This window comes from Serinus canaria, chromosome 1 (assembly GCF_022539315.1).
Source record: "Serinus canaria isolate serCan28SL12 chromosome 1, serCan2020, whole genome shotgun sequence".
In the NCBI taxonomy this organism is placed as follows: domain Eukaryota; kingdom Metazoa; phylum Chordata; class Aves; order Passeriformes; family Fringillidae; genus Serinus; species Serinus canaria.
Window position 1 is genome coordinate 1059325 of NC_066313.1, and position 27523 is coordinate 1086847.

Below are 27523 nucleotides of genomic sequence, written 5' to 3' on the forward strand. Positions count from 1 at the left end.
GGTGAAGAACCTTTTGCTAATAATAATATTTTGCTTCTGCCAGCATGTTGTGTTCTCCTGTGAAAATGCAGAATAAAATCCCTCCAAAATGGTGTTCCTGTCCTTCAGTGTCAGACCTCCCTTTCTCTTTCCAGCCAGTGGACAGGTACTTTACATCAGATAAAAGACCAGGAGAGGAGCAGGCACACATTTCATGTTTTTAGAGCTGCTTTTAGTGTTGGCTGAGCTGAACAAAGGAGGGATGTGAGAACATCAATGGCAGCTTCACCTCAGCTCATCCACACCGAGCTGGAAACACCTGTGGGCTCGTGTTCATTTAAAAACTAAAAGTGGGAGCAGGGGAAGCCTGGGCTTCCTCTGCCAAGGGCTCAAACACCCACAGAACACACAGAAGAGCTGCTGCCTGTGGCAAACAGTCTGCCTGAGGGGGAAATGAAAAGTGCCACCCTAAAAGCCTTTGTAATTACATTTCCATAGCCCTCAGCCACACTGGGAGGACAAATCTGACACTGTTGTGCTGATACCGAAATCTGGGCACAGCTGGGTTGTAATTTCCAGAGAAAACAGAGAAGTGTGAAGTGCATCTTCCTCTCCTTGTTTTATGTACCTTCCATCTTCCTTTGGCATTGCACTAGGGGTGTTCTGCACATTTAGGGATGCTGGTGGGATGACACAGCCCCAGTAATGCCAGCGAGGGACACCTCTGCCCTGGGAAATTTATGTGGAAATACTTTATGGAGTATCATTCACTGTGCTCTGATTCTAAATGCAGGCACCATTGTGTTTAAATTCATGTAGGTAAAGAAATGAAAATATAAATTACAAATGTGATTACAGGCATATTATTAATTGAAAAGGAATAAGCAGATCATTCTGTAGTTATTGAAAGAAGTCAGTTTGGGAAAAGCATATAGAGAAAGGGGGGACCTTAGGGAAGGGTCTTGCTGTGTAACATTTGTTCTTTCTGAAGTGTGTATTCCCAGGCTCTCCAGATCGTAGAGGTCGTGGCTACTCTCATAATTTGCCCTCCTTTTCTTTTCCTCAAGGACATTTTTTCCACTCCTGTTGCCTGGCAATTCCTGTGAAGATTGCCCAGGCCCTGCCCTGTGCTTTCCCTGTGTTCCCTGTGCTGGTCACATTGTCCAGTATCTTAGGACTGCACTTCCAGAGGATGCACATCCAGTCTGGTTTCTCTCCTACCCACAGTGTGTGCTGCCTACTGGGCTGCTTATTATATATTTAATTCCTTCAAGATCCCCTGTTAGTTCTTCCTTGCTGTTGGACTAATCTTTTAAAGCTGAATTAATCATTGAACAGAAACCAGGAACTCAGTCGCTGTTGTTTATAAGGAAATGAAAAACATGCCACCAGTATTTCACTAAACATCTTCTGGGAATACTGAGTTTGTTTTCCAGGCACGGAAAAAAAAACTTGTGAATTCATTAAAAAATAGAGAGAATCTTACCAAAATTAGTCCCTTACCAGACTGGGGGTTTTATCACAGTTATTATCAATTTGGGCATTGTCAGAGGACAGAGAAATCTGGAGAAAGGAAATCTGTCTCTTGAGTAGGTGATGTGCACCTGTTGTATGATTGATAGAGTTCATTTAAGATGAAAATTGAATTGTTAGGGAGAAATGATGGCAGAAAAAAGCCTTATTATGTGCAGAGATGAGGCTTATCAGCATGAAAAGAAATGTGTCACAAATTGGTTGCAAATCAAAGGCCTGATTTTTTTTCCTTCTTTTCCAAAAAGGCACAAATAAGGGTATGCACTGTAAATCGTGGAATTGCTGTGTAATGTGTGCTGGGATCTTTTGTGCAATATAAAAAGGCTTTTTCTCTGTAGAGTTTATAATATGAAGCTGTGAGGCTCCAGACAGCTCTGTGTGCTTAAACCAGGTGGGTTTATTCTGGCTACACCTGAGTGTCTTGTAAAATCAACACTGAATTCTAAGAATAATTAAATTATCAGTCATAGGTACAGACATGGAATTGCTAAACTTGGAAACAGCCTCTGAGGACATTGAGTCCAAATGTTCCCCTGGCACTGCCCCAAGAGAGCTGGACAAGGGATGGAGGGACAGGACACAGGGAGCAGCTTCCCACTGCCAGAGGGCAGGGTTAGGTGGGATATTGGGAAGGAATTGTTCCCTGGGAGGGTGGTGAGGCCCTGGCACAGGTGCCCAGAGCAGCTGTGGCTGCCCCTGGATCCCTGGCAGTGTCCAAGGCCAGACTGGACAGGGCTTGGAGCCACCTGGGCTAGTGGAAGGCGTCCCTGCTCATGGAGTGGGTGGGACTGGAGGATTTTCAAGGTGGCTCCCAACCCAGAACATTCTGTGATTTTGTGATTGTTTAACCTACACAGATGCTGGAGCCCTTTTCAGGTGGCTCCTCAGCTCCTTGACCTTGCAGGCAGGAGGGGTCTGTCTGAGATGAGTACAGATGTTCACATGGGAAGCACAATATTTGCTTGGCTGCTTCAGACTAATCTTTTCCTTTTAAATATTTCCAAGACACTTCCAGGACTTTTTAAACTGTTTTTTTTTACTGTCAGCACTCACTGTTATTTTAAGAAAGAAGGGAGTGGCTGATCTGTAATTTCTGCCATGCCATTCATTCTCCAAACCAGTTTCATCCCCCTGATGGGGAACGAGGAAGCAAAGCTGGGTTTTCCAGCCATCATAGGCTGGGGATTTAGTGGTTCTATTTTTCCTGACATAAACTTCAAGCTCTGAGTTCCTTCAAACTTCTCTTCCCACTCTTTAGTTTGGGAAGGTATGTCCAGAAGTCTGTGAAAAGTGTCAGCTGTTGATTTGCTGTGGCCTTTAAGCCCTTTCCTTTGTGCTGCTGCAAAAGCATTCCTGGTTTTGGCCTCCTGGGCTGGGTGTATTCACTGGAAACCTGAACAGGTGTTTAGGTGAATAAAAGCACTTCTAAATCTTCTGTCATGGCAGGCTGGAAAATTCTTGGCTTTTCCAGTGGTTGTGAAATAGGAATATGCTAATTGAGTGCACATTGCATGTGCTGGGGATCATGCTATACATGCACTGATTATTGGCTGCTGTCCCTCATACAGTGTCTGCCACTAACCTCTGGTAATTCCTGTATGGAATGTTTGGCTTGTGTTTGAGGCCTGGGACAGCTTTACAGATATCTGTAGCTTTCATTTAAAGATTTCCATTGTGGTCATCTATGTAAGCTTGCTTTCTGTTGTGCTGGTTATGTGTTGTTCTACTGTGCTCTGCCTATGATTGTTATGATTTTCTTAATTTCTTAATTTGAGTTCTGTTTGTTCATCACATGGCAGCTTTCCCCCAAAACGTCACCAACTTCTTTGGCTTATTTTTCAAGTGGTAGTGAGTTGCCCTGGATATTTTCTGGGGTTTGGTGGGGCACATCAAGCCCAGCATAAATCTGGATCCTGTTTTTCTCCTTCCATGTAGCTTGGTTTCCAAGTGGAGTGAGGGAATGCCACTGTCTGCCTGTCCTATGGATGGGAAAGACTTTGAGGCTCCTGGGCTTGTTAACACAGAGCCTCTTGCCAGCACGAAATTACAAAAAGACAATGATAAACAAACATCTTGCCAAAGTTCCTGCTGACAGACTTAGCCTGGGCCCTCCTTCATCTTCCCTGGTACTACTTTGTTTCAGAGCAAAGATTCCAAAATATTTAAGGAAGAAGGGACTATTAGGGAGGATGGATCCCTTCTGTTTGCACTGTTCATTTTCCTCTTTCCCAGTCTCTAAACCCATCTGGGTCCATCCATCAGCGTGAGCAGAGGAAGAGGACAGGGAGAGATTTGCTTTGCTGCCTGATGGGAAAGTGAGGCTGGAGCTGCTCCTCAACCCTGCCTTAGGTTTCCAGTCTTGACTGGAGAAGAAATCCCAGAAATGACCAGAAAACAGGACCTGGGTGAAGATTGTTAGAGAGCAATGAGGAATAACCGTGGCTGGAAGTGACAAATTACAGCCAAAACCTGCAGCACAGTGGATTTGTCCAAATAAAGCCCAGGGAAGCCTGACCCATCTGTTTCTAAAAGGATATCTCTGCCCTCATCTGATTTTAATTCCAGGAATATTGTATTGCTGATGTGCCAACTTTGTACATTGTGACTGACTCCCAGAAAAATTTAGATGTTTATCCTACTGCAACCCACGGGAAGGAGTCATGTTTTCAGTATTTTGGGATATTTCTTTAATGGGATTCTCCCATCTTGGGGGGAGTAATTTTACAAATGGAGGGAGGGTAATTAGTGGTAGTAGTTAGAAATTTTGGAGCAAAACATAAATTAAAGCTTGTCTTTGAGGATAATATGATGGAAAGTGGGTTATTACACCTGAATCTTGGTTCTGCCAGTATGATCTGGTTTACCCTAGAATTATGGAATCATTTAGGTTGGAAAAGCCCTCTGAGAGCATTGAGTCCAACCGTGAACCCAGGCCTAGGCCACCACTGAACATTTCCAGGGAAGGTTATTCCACCTATTCCAATGCTCCCAGCGAGCCCACCCTTGAACCCATTGCTCTCCTGCATCTTCTCTGCATCTGTAAAACAAAGCCAAAGGGGTGATCAATTATTTTTAAAGAGCTTGGAAGGAGGTAAGATTATATTTATTAGTGTCAGAAATTGTCTTTTCATGGATTTTAGTCTTGTGTCTGGTTGTTCTGTCTGACTCCTGCAGTGCAGCTTCTCTTGGGAGAAGGAGCAGTCGTTGGCTGGGAGAAAGGTCTGAAGCAGCTCGAGAAGGCTCAGATAAGAAAGGTTACTGAGAATATTTTGTTTTGTTTTTTGCAGTGCCTGGGTGATGTTGTGGGATGGATGTTTATGATCCAGGCTTTTCCTGGTGGCCAACCCAAATCTCCCAAGGCAGTGCTTGTGGAAAGGAAGGAGCAGAGAGAAGTGTCTTCAAGCTGTGTGTTCCAAGAAACCTTTTCAGCAGAACATAATGAAGTAGGATAGGAAGACAAAAGAATGGAGATAATCAGCTGGAGGAGGCTGTGGCTCAGTCAGAGAGCACTGAGTACAAGAGTACAGCAGGGTTCATCTCCAAAGGGAAAGTCAGCAAGGCCTCAAGTTAGAGAAATTAATAGGAATATATCAAGGAAGTCGTTTGAGAACTGCTGAGAATGGTTTGGGACTCACTGGGGCAGATATGTTAGGTCTTTTAAAAAATACATGTATTTATTGGTTACCTGCTGGTGAAACCCATCAGACTTGCAGATAAAAGGCTGGGAATTTGCAGCACAGAATTCATCTGCATGAAGACATTTTCTTCTCTGGAAACAAGTTAATATAACCCCAGCTGTGACAGAATCTTTTGGTTTTTCTCTTGCTGAAATTTCTTGTGGGGGAGCTGGTTCAAGGCCAGGTTGAATGGGGCTTGGAATAACCTGGTCTGGTGGAAGGTGTCCCTGCCCATGGCAGGGGCTTGGAACTGGATGAACTTTAAGGTTCCTCCCAGTCCAAACCAGTTTGTGAGTACATGAATCAATCACTTCTCATTTATTTAGGCTCAGAGGGGTGTTTGTGTAAGCTCTGCCTAATTCAAATAGGCTAACACAATGTGCAGGTATTTTGCCACCCAAATTCAGGTTCACCTGTGCAGCAAGTGATCCCATCTTCCTAATCCTTTTCAGGGAGGACAGGGATTTCCTCTATAATATTTCAATATGCAGTCTATAATATTAAATTGAATTAATAAATGAATTATCTTTTTTTTATCCTCTGGCTTTTAAGCAGATTGTAAACTTCAGCAAACGAAAGGTCGAGATTTTTCCTGCCTCAGCATTTATTTTTTTGGGCAGTCTGAGGTCAGCAAATTCCAAAGTCAAGAGCTGCTTTGTGCTTATAAATTATCCATTTAATTTTTCCCACAATGAAGACAAAAGGGCTTGTTGCTGTTAGAGATGTCAGGCTTTTCTTGATTGGAAAAGCCTGATTATTTCATTCTTCATCTCAGAGGAAACAGCAGGTGATGAGAATGTGGCTCCCTGGGGTTTTGTCTCCCAGGACAGTCTCCTGTGTCTCCTCAGTGAAGATCTGAGTGCTCCTGTCCTGGTTTGGAAGTGGATCTGACAGAAGATGCTGTAGGACTGTAAATTTTTGGGAGCTGGGGGAGTTCACCTGGAGAGGAGAAGGCAGCCTGGGATAGTGGGAGGTGTCCCTGCCCACGGCAGGGTTTGGAGCTGGATGATCTTTAAGGTCTTTCCTACCCAAACCACTCTGGGTTTCCATGTGTCAACCTGATGTGTTCACATTTTATTTACATGCATACAAAATATAAAACGCTGTTACATGTCTATAACAAGTTCAATATTTTATTTCACATGTGAGATGTTCAATCAACTCTTAAGGTGTCTAAAAAAAGAATAAATTAAAGAAGAAGCTGCTCATTGTGGAAACGAATCTCTGAGCTTGTGCCCACTGTCCCAGACTTTTTTGGGGAAAGGTGGGATATACCTTTGTAACTTGCCTAAATTAACGTTTACCAGATGAATTGGAAGGTAATTTAATTATTGTTTGGTGGATCCCAAGTGAGGGTCCAGCTTCAAATGACTTAAGGGAAAAATTGTCAGAAAATTAGTGGAATTTGCATGGAGTGTAAGGTCAGGAGGCCTTTTCATGTTCAAGGAGACTTTGGCTGAATATTATTAGCATGCAATTTGTATAAAATTCATTTAAAGAGGTGATGTGCAGGTCAAGGAAGAAAAGTATCTCTTTTCTTTGTTCGTACTCTCTCATGTTGGTTCTGTGCCACCTGATGTGAAATAAATTACTTTTGGCACATAGAGAAAATAGTACCCTCTCTCCAGAGTGTAAGGAGTGGGGCTCTCAAAAGGCATTGCATCCCAGTGGCACAAAAACAAGGCAATGGGAATTTAAAGGGAAAATCACCTTGACACAAGAAATGACTTGAAAGAAAATGGAAAAATGTCTGTTGTTCAGAACAGCTCCCTTTTCCATTGTTTACTCTTTTCAATTCAGAGCCACTATTTAATTTTTGGAGAGCCTGAAAGGGTCACCCGTCCATGTCACTGTTTTAAAAACCCTGCGAAATATATTTATTTCTCTGTAAAGATTTCATTCCTTTGTTCTGAAAAGATAATGATAATAACTTCATTAACTTCCTGGATTTTCCATGCCTCCTTTATTCTTTTAGCTTTTATATTGGGCCAGAGGTTGAACTTTATCTTGGAGATCTTTTCCAACCACAATGATGGGGCTTGCAAACCCCCCTGTGGAGATGGGGAGATCTGGGCACAGTGTTTCCAAAGGCACCAAGCAAACCAGTGATGGGGGGGAACAGAGGGGTGAGATGTTCCTGGTGTCCTGTGTCTGTAGGAGTTTGGAGATGTGGTGATTCCTGATTCCCAGGGGTGGGGGACACACTCGTAGAATCACAGAGTCATTAAGGCTGGAAAAGCCCTCCAAGGCTGGGAAAGCCCTCCAAGGCTGGAAAAGCCCTCCAAGGTTGGGAAAGCCCTCCAGGGTTGGAAAAGCCCTCCAAGGTTGGGAAAGCCCTCCAGGGTTGGAAAAGCCCTCCAAGGTTGGGAAAGCCCTCCAGGGTTGGAAAAGCCCTCCAAGGTCATGGAGTCCAACCATTCCCCAGCTCTGCCCAGGCCACAGTGACCCATTCCCACCCTCCCTTGTGGCTCTGTTTGCCCTTCACGTGGAGCACTCCCTGGTGTGATGGGAGCCTGTCCTGCACTTTCACAGGAAGGATAAAATAGATGAAAAGGTAACCAGGTTACAGGCACAAAGTATCCCGGGACTGTTTGCTAGCAGCTTATTCCCATGGCATTCCTGCTGGAGTTACTCCTTGCTGGAGTCTCTCAGAGCAACTGAGCGTGGCTGTCTCAGGGATTAGGAAGCACTGGAAGCTCCTGCAATAGAGCAGCACTGGTGTTTGTCTGTTTATAATTAATTTTTAGTAGTCTTTTTGTTGGGCATTCATGGCCACAAGCGAACTCTGCAGGTTCTGGCGGTGCAGAAGGTTTAATTTTGCTAATCCTGTTTTATTCCCATTTCAGTGTAGCTGTTTCAATGCCACAACATGGTGCCTGCAATGAATTTCAAATGTATTTTCGGATGGCATTGTCTTGCAGAATGGGAGAGAAAATCATCCCTCCCAAATGCTGTTTGCAGGGGCTCTTTCCTGCTGTCTGGAAATCCCACCCTGCATACAAAGCAGGGAGGAAGCACAAACCTCTTCCTCACAAGCTCTCAAGCCCCCACCACGATTACAACCTTTTTATCTGGGATAAAAAGCATTTTCTTTCATCCTTCTCAATAAGAGTGTTTTGCTTTTACCATTTGGTACAACACCTAATGCAAGCCACACATAGTCTGTCATTTTTTCCCCTGAATTATGATTTTTTTATACTCTGCACACACGCAAGAGTACAAATGTAATGCTGCTGGCATTGAAAAGGTACTTCAGAAAAGCAGCCGTGATTCCAGCCCTGTCTGGGAGCAGGTCCAGCTGTCACTGGGTGGTTTTTGGGGAGGAACAATGGAAAGGTGAAGAGTTACCCTCCTAAATTTTATCTCATTAAATCACGGAATGATTTGGGTTGGAAGTGACCTTTAAGCTCATCCAGTCCCATGGGAAGGGACAGCTTCCACTAGATCAGATGCTCCAAGCTCCATCCAACCTGGCTTTGGGCAGTTCTAGGCATGGAGCAGCTTCTCTGGGCACCTGGTTTTACACTGATCTTATTAAAGATCTTAATGCTTTTAATGCTGTGTGTTAGTGAAGCCACTGATGGAATTCCGAGTCTCCTTGTCTCTTCCCACTTGCTTATAACCCTGATTTCCTTTCCTTTGAGAACGGCTCCTTCAGTGCTAACCCTGGGGTGGAGGGACAGCTAATTAATTAAGCACTAATTGTTGTCAAGTCAATCGGTGCTAAGTGTAACGTTTGACTTGTTTACTCTCCCGAGGTAAAGTGAAAGGAGTTAATGATGTAACAAATTGTGTCCCCATCATGAGGGACTTGTTTGGAGTGAACGGTGCTATTTATGAACTGTAAAATAACACATTTTAACAAAACCCCCGGATTTTGAAGCGAGACAGGTTTGGTTCTGGTGTGAAATTACCACTGGATAGCTGCGGAGACAAATGCGTCGCCTAATAAAGCTTAATGACTGATTTTCCCATTAATCAGAACTGAGAATGTGCTTCATTAAGATAATTAACTGAGCCAGTTGCTTAACTGACAGTTAGGAGACACAAATTCCCAAGTTCCTTGCTTTCCCCTTAATAAAACCCACCAGAAGCTGACCCCGCCGTGTAGTTTTTATCGGCCAGGGGAGCACAAGGGCTCCGAAACCTACTCGCTCACGTAAGCTCCGCGACAGAGTCTCCCTGTGGGACACGGGTGGGACCAGGGGGTGGCCCTGCCCAGCCCCACACTGCAGCCAAGCCTTGGCTTCCAGGTTTTCACAGTCAGCTCACGCCGAAAGCTCACCAAGACTTGCCCTTCTCCGTCTCGCCAGTGGCGAATGGTCTTTCTTGTGCTGCTCTCTGAAAGGTCAGGTCTTCGGTGCGCTTGGTTTTATCACCCAAGAGCTGCTCGCTCTTCCGAGGGGGACAATTCCTTGCCTGACTTTGTGGCTCCTCGTCTTTGTTCATCTCGAGCTGGAAGTGGGGTCATGAGTCCTGAGCCCAGGGATGTGGAAGATGAATCTGCTCCGGGTGCATTTGTAGGCAGAATATGCAGTGCTGGAGAAGTTGTGGGAATTACCGGAGAGATCCAAAACTTGAATTATTAAATATGCTATCTGGTTGTAACGTCTGGTTGTAAATCCCTTCCTTCACAGCTGTCTGTGTCTGGAATTCTAACAGGGTGATGCTATCAGGACTCTGCACGCAGACAGCAACTCGGGAGCCAACGTAAGGCAACCGTCTCAACTCTGCTTTTCTTTTGTCCTCAGAGTTCCTGGTCTTCCACCATGAATCCTGTTTACAGCCCCGTCCAACCTGGGGCTCCCTACGGAAACCCGAAGAACATGGCCTATACAGGTAGGACGGGGGTTGTGGCTTTTCCTGGATCTCTGTGTGTGGTGGCGGCTGATCCCTTAATGAGGGAGAAAGTTTCCCCATCAGGGAGCCGGATGGGAATGTGGCTCGCAGGAAAAGCCCTTCAGCAAAGCCAGTGCAGAGAGGGTGATGAGAAGAGTTGGAGCTGAATTCATGCAAAGAGGATGCCCTGGAAATCCTAAGGAAAAGGATCCAAAGGGCTTTTTTCTTTACATTAACAAACATGCAAGCAGGTGCTGGGACAGTCAAGCAGGAGCTGCACATGCTGGAATAATCCAGCTGTGGAAATGAGGATCCCTCAGCCAAGAGCCCCTTGTTTGGAGAGCATCCAGGTATTGTAATAGGTGGCGACTTAAGCTACAGTATTGACTGATTTTTTTTTAATATTTCAAGTTGTGATTTGGTTGAGTTAATCCTATGTGAAGAGCAAGTCTGTTTTCTGTTTGAAAACTTCTTTAGAACTGAGTTGTCTAAAAATGTCATCCTTATTACTTGATAAAGATGTTTACCATCATTATGTAACTAGTGGGGAAGCTAAAGTGTACTGATATGGAAAGAATTCATTTGGGACAGAAACGGTGCTTTGGAAAAAAAAAAAATCCCAGTTCAGGTGTATCTGGTTTCCCCTGTGGATTATGTTCACCTTGACTTGCTTTGATCCTGTAACCCCCTTACAAAATCAGCCCTGGAAAACTCCTTTATATGCCATTTTGGGGAGTGTAATCAGCTCTTGGGTGTCATGTTGTGTTAGGGCTTCCTGCTTTCTATTAGCGTTGACTCTCACCGAATGTGTGGAATTATTTGGGAATGTGCTTTTGGTGAGGAGAGTGGTCACCAGCAGATGGGAATGAACATCAAATACTCTGAGCTGCTTTGTGCATGGAACATTCTGGTTGAGTTTGGCAGCCCTTCCAGCTGGTGGATCAGTGGGGCTGTGAGGAGCCCTGTCTGAGACTCTGCAGAGCAGAGAGTTCCTCAAAGGCGTTTTGCCCCATTTTTATTCATCCTTTCTTTTTCTCATTCCAATTTATGCAGCTGCTTTGTTGGAGATACTGTAGCTTGGGGGAACTTTGGTCTCACAGTCAAAGCACGAGAGGCTTGAAAAAAACACCCAATCTCTGTGAAAAAGTCTCTTCAAAAATCTCCCCATTGTGAGAGGACTGTGGACTCCAGCAGCGCTTGGGTGATAGAACGAGCTCATAAGTGCACAGTTATTTTCCTGCTCTGGAAATAACAGGAATTTTATGGCTTTCCAGCACAAGAGGCTACTTCTCTCCCACTTTACTTTGATTTTTTTTTTTTTGCATGTGCTTTAAGCTTCACAATGGATATTTAATATCCATTCAATGTACATTTCTGTATCTGCTTTCATATAATCCTGGGTGTCTTAGCAGCTGCTTTCTGGCACTTGATAAGACAATTTAATTTAAATACTGAGGTGCAGATTGGTCAGAATTTGGACCTTGGCCTTTCTAGAAGAATTTTAGAGGGAGAATTCTGCTTTAGATGAAGGGATTAATGGAATTCCAGAATGGTTTAGGTGGGAATGGATCTTAAAGCTCATCTGATTCCACCCTCTGCAATAGGAAGGGCCAACTTCCAAAGACCAGGTTGCTCTAAGCCCTGTCCAGCCTGGGCTTGTACACATGAATTCTGCAGGACTCCATTTGGAATTAGTCAAGTGCCAACATTAATGGGGTGTTGTCTTCTAAAGTAACCTGCTGGTTGATGGCTGTGAAGTTCCTGCTGTGCCCTTAACTCTGTAAAATTTGACTTGGCCAACTTGTGCCGGCTTTGATCCATGCAGGGATCAGGAGGATGTGGCCCCCATGGTTTCATCCCAAACCACCCTTCAGGCATTTATCTTCCAGAATTTGTGGTAAATGCACTGAAGTCAGTGGTGGATATGCAGGATAATCTTGGAGGAAAAAGTTGGAGGCAGATGGGACTGGAAAAATTAAAACAACGTCCTCAGTTATGTCAGTGGTAAAACAAAGGAACAAATGGAGGACAGCACAGCAGGAATATTCCTGCTGGATTGTTCCATTGCCCAGGTGGAAGGTAAGAAGTCAGTGGGCTGAACTCTTACAGTGAAGTCCCAAAACAGAAGTCAGAAAGCACTTAACAGAAGAGCTTCTTCTTTTTTTTTTTTTTTTCCTGGGCAAATAGTATAACAAACCCTTTTAAATCTAAATTTGTTTGAATATGTAATGAAAGACTCAAAGTTCTATAGCAAAAAGGAGGAGAAAATTTAAATTTTAGCCTCTATAGAGAAAAGACAGAGAGCACCTGAGGGTGGTCTGAGCAGCTGTGAAAAGATCTGTGGAATAAAACTCGGGTAGGGTAGAGGCAGGAAGAAAGCAGGGATAGTAATCAAGATACTGGCAGATTGAATTCTATGCTTTTGTGGGGTTGTTTTTGTGCTAAATGTGAATGCTTTATATTACTTAATATTTTATTTATTGTTTTTATTTATATGATAACTTTAGGCTGAAATAATGAGTTTTAATCTGGGTTTTAATGATTTTTCTTCTCATTCTGACTTCTCTGTTGTTTCCTGGCAGAGCAGGGGGAGAGGTCCATTGCAAGATAAATAATCCAGTTTTTTCTGCCAGATTGGCTGTTAGGGAAAATAGGAAATCCTTGAGTTAGGGAGAATGGGAAATCCTTGGCACATACTCAATTACTTGATGAAGCATCCGTTTATTCAGATTGTTGATTTTTCTATTTTGATCTTCCTTAATGGAAGTGTGAAGGACAGTCATTTCCTAAATCATTTTTCAAATGTGGTCTGGATTGGCTGGATTTTCATGGGAAATAATAATTACGTTTAAAAAAGGAAGTTTTAAAATACAGTTACTTGGGGAGATAAAATCAGAATTGTTCAACTGATAGGAGAAATCTTTATTAAAACAATGCATGGGTTTGAACTAAGGGATTTATTAAGCACTTGTGGCTTCTCCTGTGTCTCATTTTTGGGGTCCTTAGAAGTCCCAGATCTGTTGAATTGCACCTTCCTTCCCATTTTTTGTTGGAAACTGAAAGAGGAGAAGAATAACTTCTGCTGGCAGTGTTTCCTGCTGCTGGATGAGCAGCTGTGGAGCTGAGGGAGGGTGACACAGGGAGAATATTCTGGCTGCAGACAGAACTGCATCTGCCCAGTGCCAGCTTTGTGCTCCAAGTCCTGGCTCCTCGTGCCCGGCTGGTGACGGCTTCCACTCCGCTAATTCCACGGATTTTGGAACATCAGCAGCAGTGTTTCAGCCTTGTTTACTATTTAATTAAACCAGACTGTAATTAAGTTGGATCTTCATGTAAGCTGTTGTTTTAATTGAGGCTAATTTATTTAAGGCCTCCAATTTGCTTTTTTGTTCTTGGTACAATTCACTTTACCTGCCCCAAATGGGAGCTGCTGAAGCACCTGGTTTTCCTTTGGCACATTACCCTTCCCACCTCCTTGCACCCACTGCAGGAAGGCACCAGTGCTGCAGTAAATAGATTAGCCCATTGGTGTGGAATCAGGGATGAAGAATCAGTCTCTCCTGGAGCTTGTTTGACTTCAAGCGTGAAGCTATAAAGTGTTTGTGATAGCTCACACCGCTTCCCCTCTCCCTACCAGGAGCTGATTAAAATGCTGATAAGATGCTGTGATTCATGAACCTCTGCTAGGCTGGCTCTGTGTTCGGTGCAGTTATTCCTAAATAATAAATGGCAATAAAATCCAAGAGCCCAAGGATGCAGAGCTGGTTGGGGAAACTCCAGGGGGTCTGTGTAACTTTGCTCCAGAGCACGGCGGTTCTCAGGTCCTGCTGCGGCAGCGCCTGCTCGGCAGGATGCTCACAGAATCCTGGGATGCTTTCTGCAAGGGACCTGGAAGAACATCTCATTCCAATCCCCAGCCTTGGGCAGGGACACCTCCCACTGTCCCAGGCTGCTCCAAGCCCCAGAGACCAGCCTGGCCTTGGGCACTTCCAGGGATCCAGGGGCAGCCACAGCTTCTCTGGGCACCCTGCGCCAGGGAACAATTTCTTCCCAATATCCCATCCATCTCTGCCCTCTGGGAAGCCGTTCCCTGTGTTCTGTCCCTCCATCCCTTGTCCCCAGTCCCTCTCCAGCTCTCCTGGAGCCTCTTCAGGCCCTGCAAGAGCTCTGAGCTCTCCTTGGAGCCTTCTCCTCTCCAGGTGAGCACCCCCAGCTCTCCCAGCCTGGCTCCAGAGCAGAGGGGCTTTTCCTGCACAGGACACCTTCATGCTCCTGAAGAGCAAGACACATCCCTGAGTTGGGCTTTTTGCAGCACTCCCAAGTTGAAAATTCCCAGGTTTTGTCATTTTTAGTTCCCCAAGGTGAAACCACAACATTTGTTTGGACATAATGATGAACCGAGGGAATCTGTGCCCTCTGGCCGTTGGTTCTGTTGGCAGGACAGGAGGTGAAGGATTCTCACGTGTGCTCCTGTCCTAATCCCTGTCCTTTGTGTTCATTGTTGAACCTCAGACACAACTGCACATGTGAGGAGTGACCTCATTTACTCCTGACTGTTCCCTTAATTTATTGTGAGGTTGAAAGGCAGTGGCCTTCGATGTTGTAGAAGACGGAAGGATGTTCCGATAGGATTTCTGCTGTCGGCTTTTAATCCTCCTTTGCATACTCTCTGTGGGACAAAGATAATTGTAGGCATGATTTCAGCCTTTCTTATTAACTTACAATTATAATTTGGCTGTATTCTTCTCTGGAAATGCTAGACCTTTAATGGCAGATCAGCTCCTAGGCCACACAAACCATGTTCTTTCACAACTACTCTGTGAAAGGGGATGAACTTTATATTTTTTCTCTTTCTTTTTGGCATTCCTCAGCATTTTCACAGGGAGCACTGAGGAACAGGGGGCAAATTGCAGGGTTGAGGTGCCCTCTCCTTACTTCTCCTTCTGCTCTAAGATGTGCACACATGTCAGCCCCCTCCATTGATTGGGAAATGCCACTCCTGGATTTAATTAGGCGATCCATCGCTTACCGGGTCTGTAAAACAGGAATTCTAAACCGTGTTCAGGGTGTTGAATTGATTTCAGGGTGATTAAAAATGTATGAAGTGGATACAGTGAATATTTTTCCTCTGGCGTTTCTTCATGTTTATTAATTGGTGTGTATAGAGCAGACAGGAAAATCCTACTTGACTGGGAGAAGGATGAGCTGTGACTTGTGTAGGCTCTCATTGTTTTCATGTTTAAACGCGTGATTTTCGTACGGGAATACTTCCAAACAGCTTGCTGGATTCCTCAGTGCTGGGAGCTGCTGAGTTTCAGCACTGAGATCAACAGTGGATAAATCACCATCTTCCTAATGAATTAACTCAGGGAAAAGGCATAAAGCCACTAAGGGAAGGAGGGAGAAGTAGTTTTCTGTTTGGGAGAAGGAAGCAGAGGGTTTGGGTCAGATTAGGGATGTTTGTGAGTGGCAGAGGTTGCTCAGGGCAATGGTGAAATCATCTTCCCTGGAATTGTTCCAAAGCCATGTGGATGTGGCACTTGAGGATATGGGGCAGTGGTGGCCTTGGCAGTGCTGGGGAACAATTGGACTCGATGGTCTTGGAGTGCTTTTCCATCCTTAATGGCTCTGTGGTTCCAAAATAATTCATGACATCCAGTCAGCTCCTTTGGAGACTGGTCCAAGTGCCAGCCTTCCAAGGAGTTCATAGAAACTTTGGGAAGCATCCCTCACCCCTTGTTTTGTAACTGTTTGGAGGTTTTACAGGCTTTTGAGTCCCCCTGTGTTGTGAAGAAACAGAATAGTCTCCGATCTTAAAAGCAAACAAAACTCATGTTCTGTTTTCCCAAATGACCTCATTGTGGGCCTTCTTCTCCTCCAGGCTCGGGTGAGTCCATGCAACTGGTTTATTTCTGCCTCATTTCTTGGCTGCAATATTGATTTTGGTTTTCCTCATGGTGGAAAAGAAATAAAAAGATTAAATGGCCACGCTTGAAGAGGGCTGGGGAAAAATTGTGAGGCAGAGAAGCAAAAAAGCATAGGTGGGAAAAAAAAAAAAAGATGGCCTTGGGAACATGTTTTGAAGAGAAAAGTGCTCCATTTAAAGAAAATAAAAGGTGAACAGAGAATTTTCTTGTGTCTCAATTGCTTTTATAGAGTACAGGCACATCTTGTGAAGTTTGTCACTCACCTGGGGAAAAGAGAAGCTTTATTTTTAACCATGAGCCCTCCCAAATTTCTGTCTTAAATTGCATACAAACTCTAACCAGTGCTTTTGGCTTTTAAGTACATTCAGTATTAAAATTGATAACTGAAGGGGGTTTTTGGTATTCTTTCTTAGTGGGTGTACATCAGAGAATGAAACTGGGTTTGGCTGGCTTATTAATTTCTAGTCTGTTTCTGAGCCATCTTCTTTTAGCTTGTTTTAGCCATGATCAATTGTTTTCCATTTAAAACTTATTTTTCTTCATGTTCCCTTCACTTCCATATCTTTTCCTAAGTTCCTCTTGCTCTGCCCCTGAACAAGGAGCCTCAGTGTAGGAAGTCAAAATCCCATTGGCATTTCAGCATCCCAGAACCATTGAAGCTGGAAAAGAGCTTTAATATGATCCGAGCCCAGATATTCCCCCGCCCTGCCAAAGCCACCACTGCCCCATGTCCCCAAGTGCCACATCCACCTGGCTTTCCAATCCTTCCAGGGATGGGGAATTTGGGAACCTTTGCCACAGGCTCCATGAAGCTGCAGTGTGCCCTTGTCGTTCTGCAAGTTGGAGATGGGGGTTCATAACCCAGGATGGAAACATCTCCTGGCCCTGGCACCCCACATTCCAGGGAATCTCTCATCCAGAGTTAAAATCTCACCCACTCTAAAATAAAGGCCTTTTCCTGCATATTTCTTTCTGCCACTTGCAGTTCAAATTCATATGCTGGCTTGTTTTTCTCTGCACCCCACACATTCAATACCTCTTAAATCCCCAGGTGCTTCAATTAAATGATTGCAAATAAGCTCCAAGGCTGCCTTGTGATCCGTTGAAAACCCTTAATATTTGCCGCCTTTCCTTCCCCCCACACCTTTTTTATTCATCCTGCACAGCAAATAAGTGGTCAGATCCTTGTTATGTTTTTTCAGGCCGAAGGTAATAAATTAAAATTTAGTGGCTTGACTTCTGCAAAAATGTTTTTAGATTAAATACTGAGTTTTTCTTCCCTCCTGGTGCACAATTATTCCTCACACCGGGTGCAGTCAATGTGATCCAGCACAGAGGTTTGTACAGACAGAAACATGAGCTGGCCCAGGCTTGGAAAAGGCTTTTATGAGCTTCAGAAGTAATTCCCTGGTTTTGTACCAGATCTGTTAATTACTGGGTCTGTTTTCCTACTGTGCTTTATACCTAATATCTTATTTCTAATTTAGTGGGGATCAGCTTTCCCGAAGCGGAGCGCTTGAGTTTATTAATCACAGAATCCCAGGATGGTTTGGGTTGGGAGGGACCTTAAAGATCCTCCAGTTGCAGATTTGTTTTGCTGTTCCATTTCATTAGACTTAGCCTGGTGTGAGGCCAGAGTCAGGTGTTGCTTTTATGCAAATGCATTCATATACTTATTTTAAAGTGTGTGTGGCTGCCCTTCCCTCTCCAGTGCTCGCTGGCACTCAGCCCCGTTTCATCTGATGCAGTACTGGGCTGGAATTTTAATGTCTCTGCGGCCAGCCATGATTTATTAGATCCCAAAGCCCTGGCTCTGAGTGCAGGAAGAAAATATTGCAGCAGTGAGCTGCCTTGGCACTGCTCGAATAAATGAGTCCTGAAAGACTCTTTAGTGTTGCAGCCTTTTTTCCCTTCTCCTCCCCTGGCCCCCAGTGCTCCTTCCCCCCAGCCCGACCCCTGGATTCCTGCTGATGGTGGGAAGTGCTCGTTTCCTTGTGGGAATTGCCATCTCCGGGTCTTTTTACAGGAATGGATTTGTCAACAGCCTCGTCATGTAAAGCCCTTTGAATTCCCAGAATGAGCTGCTATCCTTCATCTGGAAAAAAAAAAAAAAAATCAGCTTTTATGGCAGGGTGGAAGGCTTGGGCTCCTGGTGATGAACTGGTGGTACAGAGAGGAGATCATGGAATTCGGGATGGTTTGGATTGGAAGAGACCTTAAAGGTTCCACCCTCTGCCGTGGGCAGGGACACCTTCCACTGTCCCAGCTTGCTCCAAACTTGGGCTCTTCTAGGGATCTGGAGGCTGCCTGTGCCACGGCCTCACAGGGACCAATTCCTTCCCAATGTCCCATCCAGCCCTGCCCTCTGGCAGTGGGAGCCATTCCCTGTGTCCTGTCCCTCATCCCTTGTCCCCAGTCCCTCTCCAGCTCTTCTGGAGCCCCTTCAGGCCATGGATGGGCTCTGAGCTCTCCCTGGAGCTGCTCCTCTCCAGGTGAGCACCCCCAGCTCTCCCAGCCTGGCTCCAGCCCTGGAGCAGCTCTGGAGCCTCCTCTGGGCTCTCTCCAGCAGAGCCTTTTCTTACCTGTTCTGAGGTCCCATTTTAGCAGTGACCTGAGGAAGGACAGCCAGGACCTCAGTACTCCCAGGACCACCACCCAGTGCTGGCTGTGCTCCTCTCTGCTCCCCAGCCCCTCCTTCCAGAGAGCTGCCAGCCCTGCAGCCCTTCCTGGGAGCAGCTCTGAGGCATTTCACTTCATCAACAAAATAATCTTCAGGGACAAATGGAATAAAGGAAAAGTTGGGCTGAAAAGATGAGCTCTGAGAAGACTGAGAGCAGTAAAAGGGATGGTTTGGGAGGAGAAGTAAAAGGAAGAAACCCTGGAACAGTGACAGGTGAAACTTTGGAGCTCATAGTTACAAAATTCACTTTAGTAAGCAACCAAAGGAAATGTCCACTTCATGCTTGATATTTTTCCAACTATTTACAATTAAAAATGACATCTCTGTGGCTCATCATTAGAGACCTCATGTTTGGCAGCAAAGAGCATCCATCTCCAGGGAGAAGAGATGATTCCATGGCACTCCCAGGAGATGCAAAGCACAGGGTGACTGTACATGAAATCACACAGGGGAAAACCTTGATTTTTACAGCTGAACAATGAAGAGTTTCATTCAGAAAGATGAATGTGAGTGTGAAAGAATGTGTTTAGGCATTCTGTTTACCTCTAGTTCCTTTTAGTTCAAATTAGGAGCTCTGTTGAGGTGAAGAGCATTCTGTGCTGCTCTGAAGGTGGAGAGAAGTGTGTGCTGTGCAGGCACTCTGTTCTCAGAATAATTTTACTCTCCCCTTAAAACAGTTAAGGAAACAGTAGTATAAGGGACTATCATAGTAATTTCAGGGTGAGCAGAGCAATTTTCCACCAAAATAACAATTATGTTGTCATCAAACAAGGCATGGTTTGCTCTGAGCCCATTAATGTAATTGAGGGTGTCACTGAATGTATGAGCTGCAGGTTGGTCACTTACACCCACCACCCCCATCTCTCCCAGGCTGGCCCCAGAGCAGAGGGACTCCAGCCCCTGGAGCATCCTCAGCCCTTCTCTGGACTGGAAATGCAGATTATTTCTCCCTAGTTGGAGTGTCTTGAAAAAATGGACATTCTGTGATGTTTAATGTGAACTCTGGTTTGAGAAGAGATTGTCAAGATGGGACTTGAATCACAAAATCCCAGACTGGTTTGGGTTGGAAGGGACCTTAAAGCCCATCCAGTGCCACCCCTGCCATGGCAGGGACACCTCCCACTGTCCCAGGGTGCTCCAAGCCCTGTCCAACCTGGCTTTGAACACTTCCAGGGATCCAGGGACAGCCACAGCTGCTCTGGGCACCTGTGCCAGAGGCTGCCCACACTTGCAGCCAAGAATTCCTTCCCAAAATCCTTCATCCATCAAAGGATTTTCCTCCCTGGGTTTTTTCTCCCTCCTTTTGTTGCTTCACTTTGGCTGTGGAGTTTCAATTTTCTCTTTTAATCTCCACAGTCCTTTATCCCTCCCTCTCTGGTTCCTTGAAGGCACTGCCGTGGAATTCTCCCGTGGAAGATGCTGGATCCATTATGAATAAAGATGAAGTGGAAGTGAAATGCTTTCCCATTAATTTCAAACTATGGTTATCATGACAACAGGTTACAACTCTCTCCATTGCCATGACAATCTCCTGCAAAATTGTTAAAATGCTGGCTTGTGGTTATTTTTAGTTTGTCCTCTATTCCCATGGAGACCAACTTTTCCTTGAAGTGTTTGATGCTTTGTGCTTGGAGCCTTTAATGAGCCCCACAGAAGTCTGGAAGTCAGGAAAGGCAGAGGCCTCTGAGGTCAGCCCATCCCTCCATCAGCCTTGAGGGATGCTCGGTGCAGTGGCTTTGCCACTGCTTTTGTTGTATTGTGGGCACTTCTTTTTATTGTTATTATCAATTCTTGTGTGATTTTTAACATTTACATTTCCTGTCGTGCCTGAGCTCTTGTATTCTTTGCCTGTGACCCTATTTTTTATTGTATTCTTTGCATATGACCCTATTTTTTGCATTAAATTCTGTCTGAAAACTTAACATTCTGCACAGGCCACTGGGGAAAAAAAAAATCTACAAAAGAAAATGAAAAACTATAGAGGAGCTTGAACAGGACACATAAAGTGGTGATGTTTTAGTTGCTGGGTTTTTTTGGGGAAAAAAAAAACTACACAGAAATTAACTTTTCTGTCTATCAAGAAGTTTTACTGGAGTAACATTTGCTCAGTCAGCTGAACCTTAACTGGCTTATAATTAATATATTACAAATGAATAAAGTGTTACACATCACCTCAAGTAAAAAGGGAAATAAAACTACTTTGTGATCCTCCTTGGTCCATGGGCTTTGATTTTTCCCCCAAGTCTTTTTGGAAGGTGGCTGAGACTGTGTAGACTTTTTATTTGTATCCATCAGACCCTGAATGAGGGTTTTCACTGAACTGGGGGATTTTTTTTCCACATCTAATAACTGTTAGAGGTGTTCTCTAGTTTCTTAGACATCTGAAATTGTTGTGTCATTAATATAAGCTGAACTCTGAGCTCCACTCAACCTTCCACTGTCCCAGGTTGCTCCAAGCCCCATCCAACCTGGCCTTGGACACTTCAGGGATGCAGGGGCAACCACAGCCACTCACACAGATAATATTTCTATCAATAACTTTAAACCTCTAGAGAGGCTCAGGAGCTTATCATTGATGGTAAAAATCTCTTTAAATGGTGTAAAATCTTTCTCTCTCTGGGGTAATGAAATCCTTTTGCTGTTCAGGTGACTCTGAATCTTTTTACAGCTGGTGAGAGCAATCAGAAGAGTTTTTAATGCCTCTTGCTTGCAGAATCTCAGTGCTCATCAGAGTCCTTTTGCTCTCTGCTCTGTCTGAGTTTGCCTTTTCCATGCAGCATCCAAATAAAACATGCATTCTGCATAACACAGCCCTCATCTCTATGATTGAAAGGTTATTTTGGCAGCAGGATTTCCTGGGAAGGTTGATGGCTCTGTTCTACTCTGCAGATACAAGGGAGAGTATGAAATATGGTGGATTTTTGTAGCACTAACAGTGGTGGTAAGATTTTTGTCAGGATGTTGCTCAGCATCCTGTCAGATGCAAGGAAGATAAATCCTGATGCTGAGGCTGGAGAACTTAATTGAAATAATAATCTATAAATCCCTTTAAATTTTTGTTGTTGTTGTTCTGCTACTTGTAGAGGACATGGCATAATTACCCTGATTTGATGTTGATGTTGATTGAGAGGGGTGTGGCTGTATTTAAGTGTTCCCACAGAATTCTGGCCACGTGCTGTTCCCAGAATAATTCCTTTGCCCTTTCCTTGTGTGGTTAAGAGGCCATTTAGCTTTCCCCGATCACTGTTTTATTCTAATGGCTGTTAATTGGTAATAAAGGTTATAGCTAATATAATCCATAGGTAAGGTACTGATAACACTGCTTATGTTTTTGGAATGTGTGGGTTTTGTTCCTTGGATTTTTGTTCTTTTCACATTATTTAGGATTGCAAGGAATAGAATAGAACAGAACAGAATAGACCATTACTGTTGGAAGGGATCTCCAGCAATCATCTCATCCATCTGCCTGCCTAATTCAGGGCTGATCATGTTATTAAAGGCATTATTATTTGGTTTTTATTTGCATGTCTGTGACCAGTGAATTAATTTTATGAGACAATGTTGGTTATGAAATCCACCATGATCTGTTCTTTCTCCCAACTTTGGAGCAGCAGCTACAGGGAGGTGCAATGAGAAATCTCCAGGCATGGAAAAATGGAGTTTCCTTCCACTTGAATGTAGCAGAAAATTCAGGAGGTAATGTGATTTTGGAAGGAAGGGGGACTTTTTTCAGATTTTCCTGTGGGAATTGCCCAGAGAAAGTGTGGCTGCCCATCCCTGGGAGTGTTCAAGGCCGTGTTGGACGCAGCTCAAAGCAACCTGACCTAGTAGAAGGTCCCTTCTAATCCAAACCATTCCAGGATTTTGTAACTTCTCCTAAATGCAGATCCTGCTCCAATGCCTTTAGGAGTAAACAAAGACATAGGAACAAAAGAAATCTGTGCAAAATTTTTACACACACAGAAGATTTTCTCTCTATGATGACACGCCCCAAAATCAGGCTTGGTTTCCCCAGCCTAATTTGATATTTTAGCAAAATTATTTGCATCAAATTTCCAGCTTGAGGAGATGTTTCCCATCCTTGGTTTTGACTCAATTTAAGATCAGCTCTCCCAGGGCTTCCTAAAGTAGCTCAGAATGAGGGGCAACGTTTTCACTTTTGTTTTTCCTGTGAAAGAAAGTCTTCAGGATCGTATCCTGGTGGAAGGGAGCGGGAAGAGCTGGTGAAGAAGAAATTCTGGAGGTGTTTGCATTAAGCTCAGGATCAAATCCTGCTGGGCACTGACTCAACTGCCATCGATCCATCCCCTTGTTTGCCTTCCAGCTCTCACATTAAGCAATGGTTAAATCATCCCTGGGGCTCCCTTGACTAATTGACTGCTCAAGGTGGTCCAGGTGCTTCTCGGCCGCTCCATCTGGCAGCAGCCCCAACCCATCTGGCCCTGTTCTGGCCTTGGAGAAGCCTCTCCTGGGAAGTTTATCCCAAAATCATTGCTTTCAGAAGTGTTTAAGGAGCACAGTGAGGTACAGCAATGACCAAGAATTCCTGTCAGTTTGCAGGCCTGGAGTGGCTTTGACTGTGAACAAATGCACAAGGAACAACAGGAGCAAATGTTACCTATTGGAAAAGCCTGGCTCCTGGATATTTAGGAAGTGTGGATGTTCAGGCTTCTCACATATTCCTTCAGAGCAACTTTCCAGAGTAAATGCAGAGCCAGTCACCTTCAAAAGGGAGGGAATGTCACCCTGCATTTCTCTATCCACCTTTGCCAAGCGGGAGGACTTGGCACTCTCTGGGACGGGGAGATTTGATGGATGGCAGGACTTCTAATGTTGTTGGCAAGCAGTGCAGGTTCCATAGGATTTGGCAATGTTAGACTCTTTTATTTTATTATTCCTTATTTTTAGAGGAATCTTTCAGTTTGCTCTCACTCCTGGTGTAAATCAAGAGCCTCCATAGGGAGGTGTCCAGATATTTCCATGCATGGCACACATTCCACATCCCCAGTTTCTGATCCAGTCGCTAACCATGAGCCTTTCCTTCTGTGCTCTCAATCCCAACACATTTTTCCAGTGAAACCAAGGTCATTTCAATCCCTCAGTTGAAGAAAGGCCCTGCCCACAGTTTAAAAACAATACTGGGGGTGAGGTTATTTTTAAAAATAAGGCAAAGCCGTGACCCCAGGCACGCACAGGTTTATCCCTGCCTTGGCTGTGTGGGGCTGGGAGGATGCTCCAGCAGGGATCGCTGGGTTTCCTTCCAGCATTTCCCTCGTTATTCCCGAGTGCCTTGGGCTCATCTGTAGGGAAGCAGATTTATTCAGCTCGTGTGAGCCCCTGTATAATCATCCTTAGCTCTGCATTAATGTGCTGAGCAAGTGGAACTGGTTAATGAGAGGAGGAGAAAGGAATCTCTTTTTGTCCCTGCCATGCTCTTGTTCCTGGAAGCGGAGGGGAATGATTAACATTCCAGCCAGGAAGCCGGGTCCTTCAGCACTGCCTGTTCATGGAACACGGGGGATACAGGTGAACTAATTCCAGCCAGCCACAGGCTTGATGTTTAGCTCTGCCTCTGTTATATAACAAGTTTTTAGGTCTTCAAAAACACCAATTTCTGAGCAGAAATGACCTTCAAGGAATGGTTAAAATAAGGAAGCCGACATCCCTTTGGTTACTGGTGCACAAACTCATCACTTACATAAACAGGACAAAGGCTTTAATCTCCTTCTGAAGTTATTTGCATCTTTATTGAGGCTTGCAGTGCCTTTTTCTTTGGGATCCCACTGATCTGGAGGTGAAGGACACACATGGCTGGGAAACCCACCAGGTTTCCCTGAGGTTCACATCAAACCGACTTGCTAGTCCTCAGGGTGGGACAAAGTGGCAGAATTCAGCTTTGCTGTGAAATCATTAAACCGGGAACTTCTTGGTATTTCTGTGCATTTTTTTCTTGGTGTTGAACAACCTTCAAAATATTTTTTTCAGCTGTTATCCCTTATTACTAAAGAAGGAAACCTTTGGGGCTTTGAAATCAATTTCTCTGTAGGTTCGTTGAAATTCCTTTTCCTATATGGGATTTCAGCCTTGCTCAGTGGCACATGACCATCACAATTAGATAGATCAACAAAAATGACACCTCCAAGAGCTCTTTGGAGACAGATGGTGCTGCACACTCAGAGAAGTGATGCTACATTGGTCCCATTGCTTTGCCATTAACCCCACTGGGAGTCTCCACATCCCTGGGGTGGTTTTGTGGCTGAAGGGGAAGCAGGGACCAAGATCCTTCATGCCCCATTGGTGCAGGCTGTCCTTGCTCATCCTGGATGGATTAGCCAGCAGCAGTTTTGAGTGTTCATATTAAACCCCCCCCCAGAAAACCCCCAAAACATTGCAGTTTTGTGAACCACATCTTGCCAGGGTGGGAATTGTCCAGGCTGCAGGATGAGGAAGGTGCTGTGGACAGCGAGGGGTGCCACAATTACATTGCACAGTGCACCTGAACATGAGCTATTGCAGTAATTACTGTTAAATGCTGGCCTGTAATTATAATCCAGCCATATTCCCGGCAGAAACCTTTGTGTGGAAGCTGTGAGGAGCTGTTCTGCATTGGTGACCTGGAAGTAGCTGGAAGAAATTCAAAACATCTTCATATAAATTACATTTTGGTCATGGTCTGCTCATCCCCAGGGCTTTGCAGGCACAGGTTCCCCTCCTCGACTCCTCCTGCCTCTGAGAGCTCATCTTTCCCTTTTCCCATCCCCACCAGCAGGATTTTCCTCATGGACAGCAGCAAGCTGGGAGCATGTTGGGCTCTGCTCCCAGGGAGAGGGAACAGCCTCAGGCTGGGCCAGGGGAAGCTCAGGGTGGATATTAAGGAAAATTTCTTCATGGAAAGGGCTGCCCATCCCTGGCAGTGGTGGAATCCTCATCCCTGGAGGGATTGTTGTGGGTCCCCTCAAACTCAGGTTATTTGGTGACTGTACATTCCTATAAAACCTTTTTTTTAAGGCTCATCCCAGGTCTTGCTTTGTGCTGCTCCAGCACTCTGCCCTGGCAGGCAGGGATCAGGTGAAATCCTTGGCATTAATGTGTGCCCTCCACAAAACCTGCAGGCAATTTTGGAAGAAAACTCCACACTTCCCTTGTACATGAACCCTATGAAATGATTTTCAGGAAACATTTCCCTGATTTTGAACATTTCTCCTCTTTTTTTAATCATTGGCCAATTTATGTCAGAATGTCAGGACCGAGTCTGATTTAAAGCAGGCTTGAACTTGGTGCATATCATCAAAAAATTGAAATGTTTCTGGATTCCCATCTGTTTGGCTGGAATACACCTGGCTTTTGGGACTAGACACAGGCTATGCCTAAATCCAAGGCTTTAGAGATAAAACATGACACCAGGATGCCTGACTGATCTCCTGCAGGGATGCTGCTGGGATAAGATAAGGAACTTGTTGGGAATGGTTATTATTGTCTGGGGGGGAGCTGGCAGGGCCCAGGCTGCCACAAACACCTGAGAAGGTCCTGCAAGGCTGGCACCCACAGCTCCTGCCCTGCTGCCATCCTGGGCTTTTGGGGGCCTATCAGAAGATAAACCAGCATCTCTGGTTGCAAACAATCCCAAAGGACAGCAGTGCTTCCCTGCATGGTGTTCCTGATGGAGGGACTCATGCAAGGGCAGGTGGGGAGTTGTCAGGAGTTTTCCTTGGCAGTCAGTTCCAGGAAAATCAGGAGGAGTTGTTATTGGGGTGATTTTTACATTCCTGTTCCTTCCTCATGCTCCCCTGCAGCAGTTTCAGGGGGCTCAGCCTTACAGGTTTTATTCCCTCCAGTTCCATGTCCACACTGACATTCTTCTTTTTTTCCCATCCCATTTACTGATTTTTTCCCCCATTTTTTTCCCTCCCTGCTTGTGGATTTACGTCACCTTTTATAAATATTGTATAAAACACCATTTTTTTTCTCTGTGAGCAAATAGGATTCTCTGAAGAACTGGGCACGACATGGTTTTAAAATTGAAATAGAGCATTGAAAATTGGCTTTTTTCCTTTAAAAACATTTCAGGTATGTTCAGCAGGATGTTGAAAAAACAAGGAAAATTTATCACAGGGTAAGAAAAAAAGGAGAAATTTTTGTAGTCCTGATGATTTTGGGAGGAAAAAGAAATATATTTTAATGGGTAAATAAATCTGTTTTAATTCCAGGCTGGGTATTCAATAGTGTCTGTAGTTGTTCCTAAATCCCAGAGGGCTTAGGAAAATCCCTCTCCTCCTCCTTGAGCTGCTTCAGCAGCTTTTCCAGGCCTTCCTTGAGGTCTTAGCTCTGGGCTGGGGTTCCTGCAGCTCCCCATTTTGTCCCAGTTCAGCCCAGTTCTTTTCCTGCCTATTCAGCCCAGGATGTGACAGTGATGTTACATTTCATTTGGCAAATAAACTGAAATCATAATAACAATTCCATTCTATTTAAGGAATAATTAATATTTATTCTTCTCTCAACACCCCATTTGCCTGCCAGCCAGTCTGCTTGAGTTTAATACAAATTATTTCATTCAACTCCAAATGTTTCATTCCATTCATTTATGAGGAAATGAAAGGAAGTGAAGAGGGAAGAGAGTTGCTAATTTTCATAAAATCACAGATTCCCAGGATGGTGCCTGCTCCATTTTGGGTTAACACTGGAACAGGACCAGAGTCCAAATGAATGTGCAGAAAGTTCAGTCCTCAGGATATTGGGGTTTTTGGTACCATAAATTTGAATCAGAGTCCCTGGATAATTCAGGCTGGAAAGGACCTCTGGAAATCCTTAGGTCCAGCTGGGCTCAGGGTGGTCAGAGCCTTTTCCAGTGGACAGAAGTCAAGGAAGTTTTCTGGGTTTTGGCAGGCTCT

General features: G+C 44.6%; 1 protein-coding gene across 5 annotated transcripts in view; it reads left to right on the forward strand.

Annotated features, from left to right (window-relative positions):
• Positions 1–27523, forward strand: part of FAM168A (family with sequence similarity 168 member A) — a 127992-nt gene that overhangs the window by 55078 nt on the left and 45391 nt on the right. For all 5 annotated transcript variants that reach the window (XM_030234400.2, XM_030234401.2, XM_030234399.2 and 2 more), the window contains one exon: positions 9941–10028. In XM_030234400.2, the coding sequence (XP_030090260.1) occupies positions 9959–10028 (70 nt within the window). In that variant the 5' untranslated portion in view covers positions 9941–9958. Of the gene's footprint in view, positions 1–9940; positions 10029–27523 lie in introns of those variants that run through there.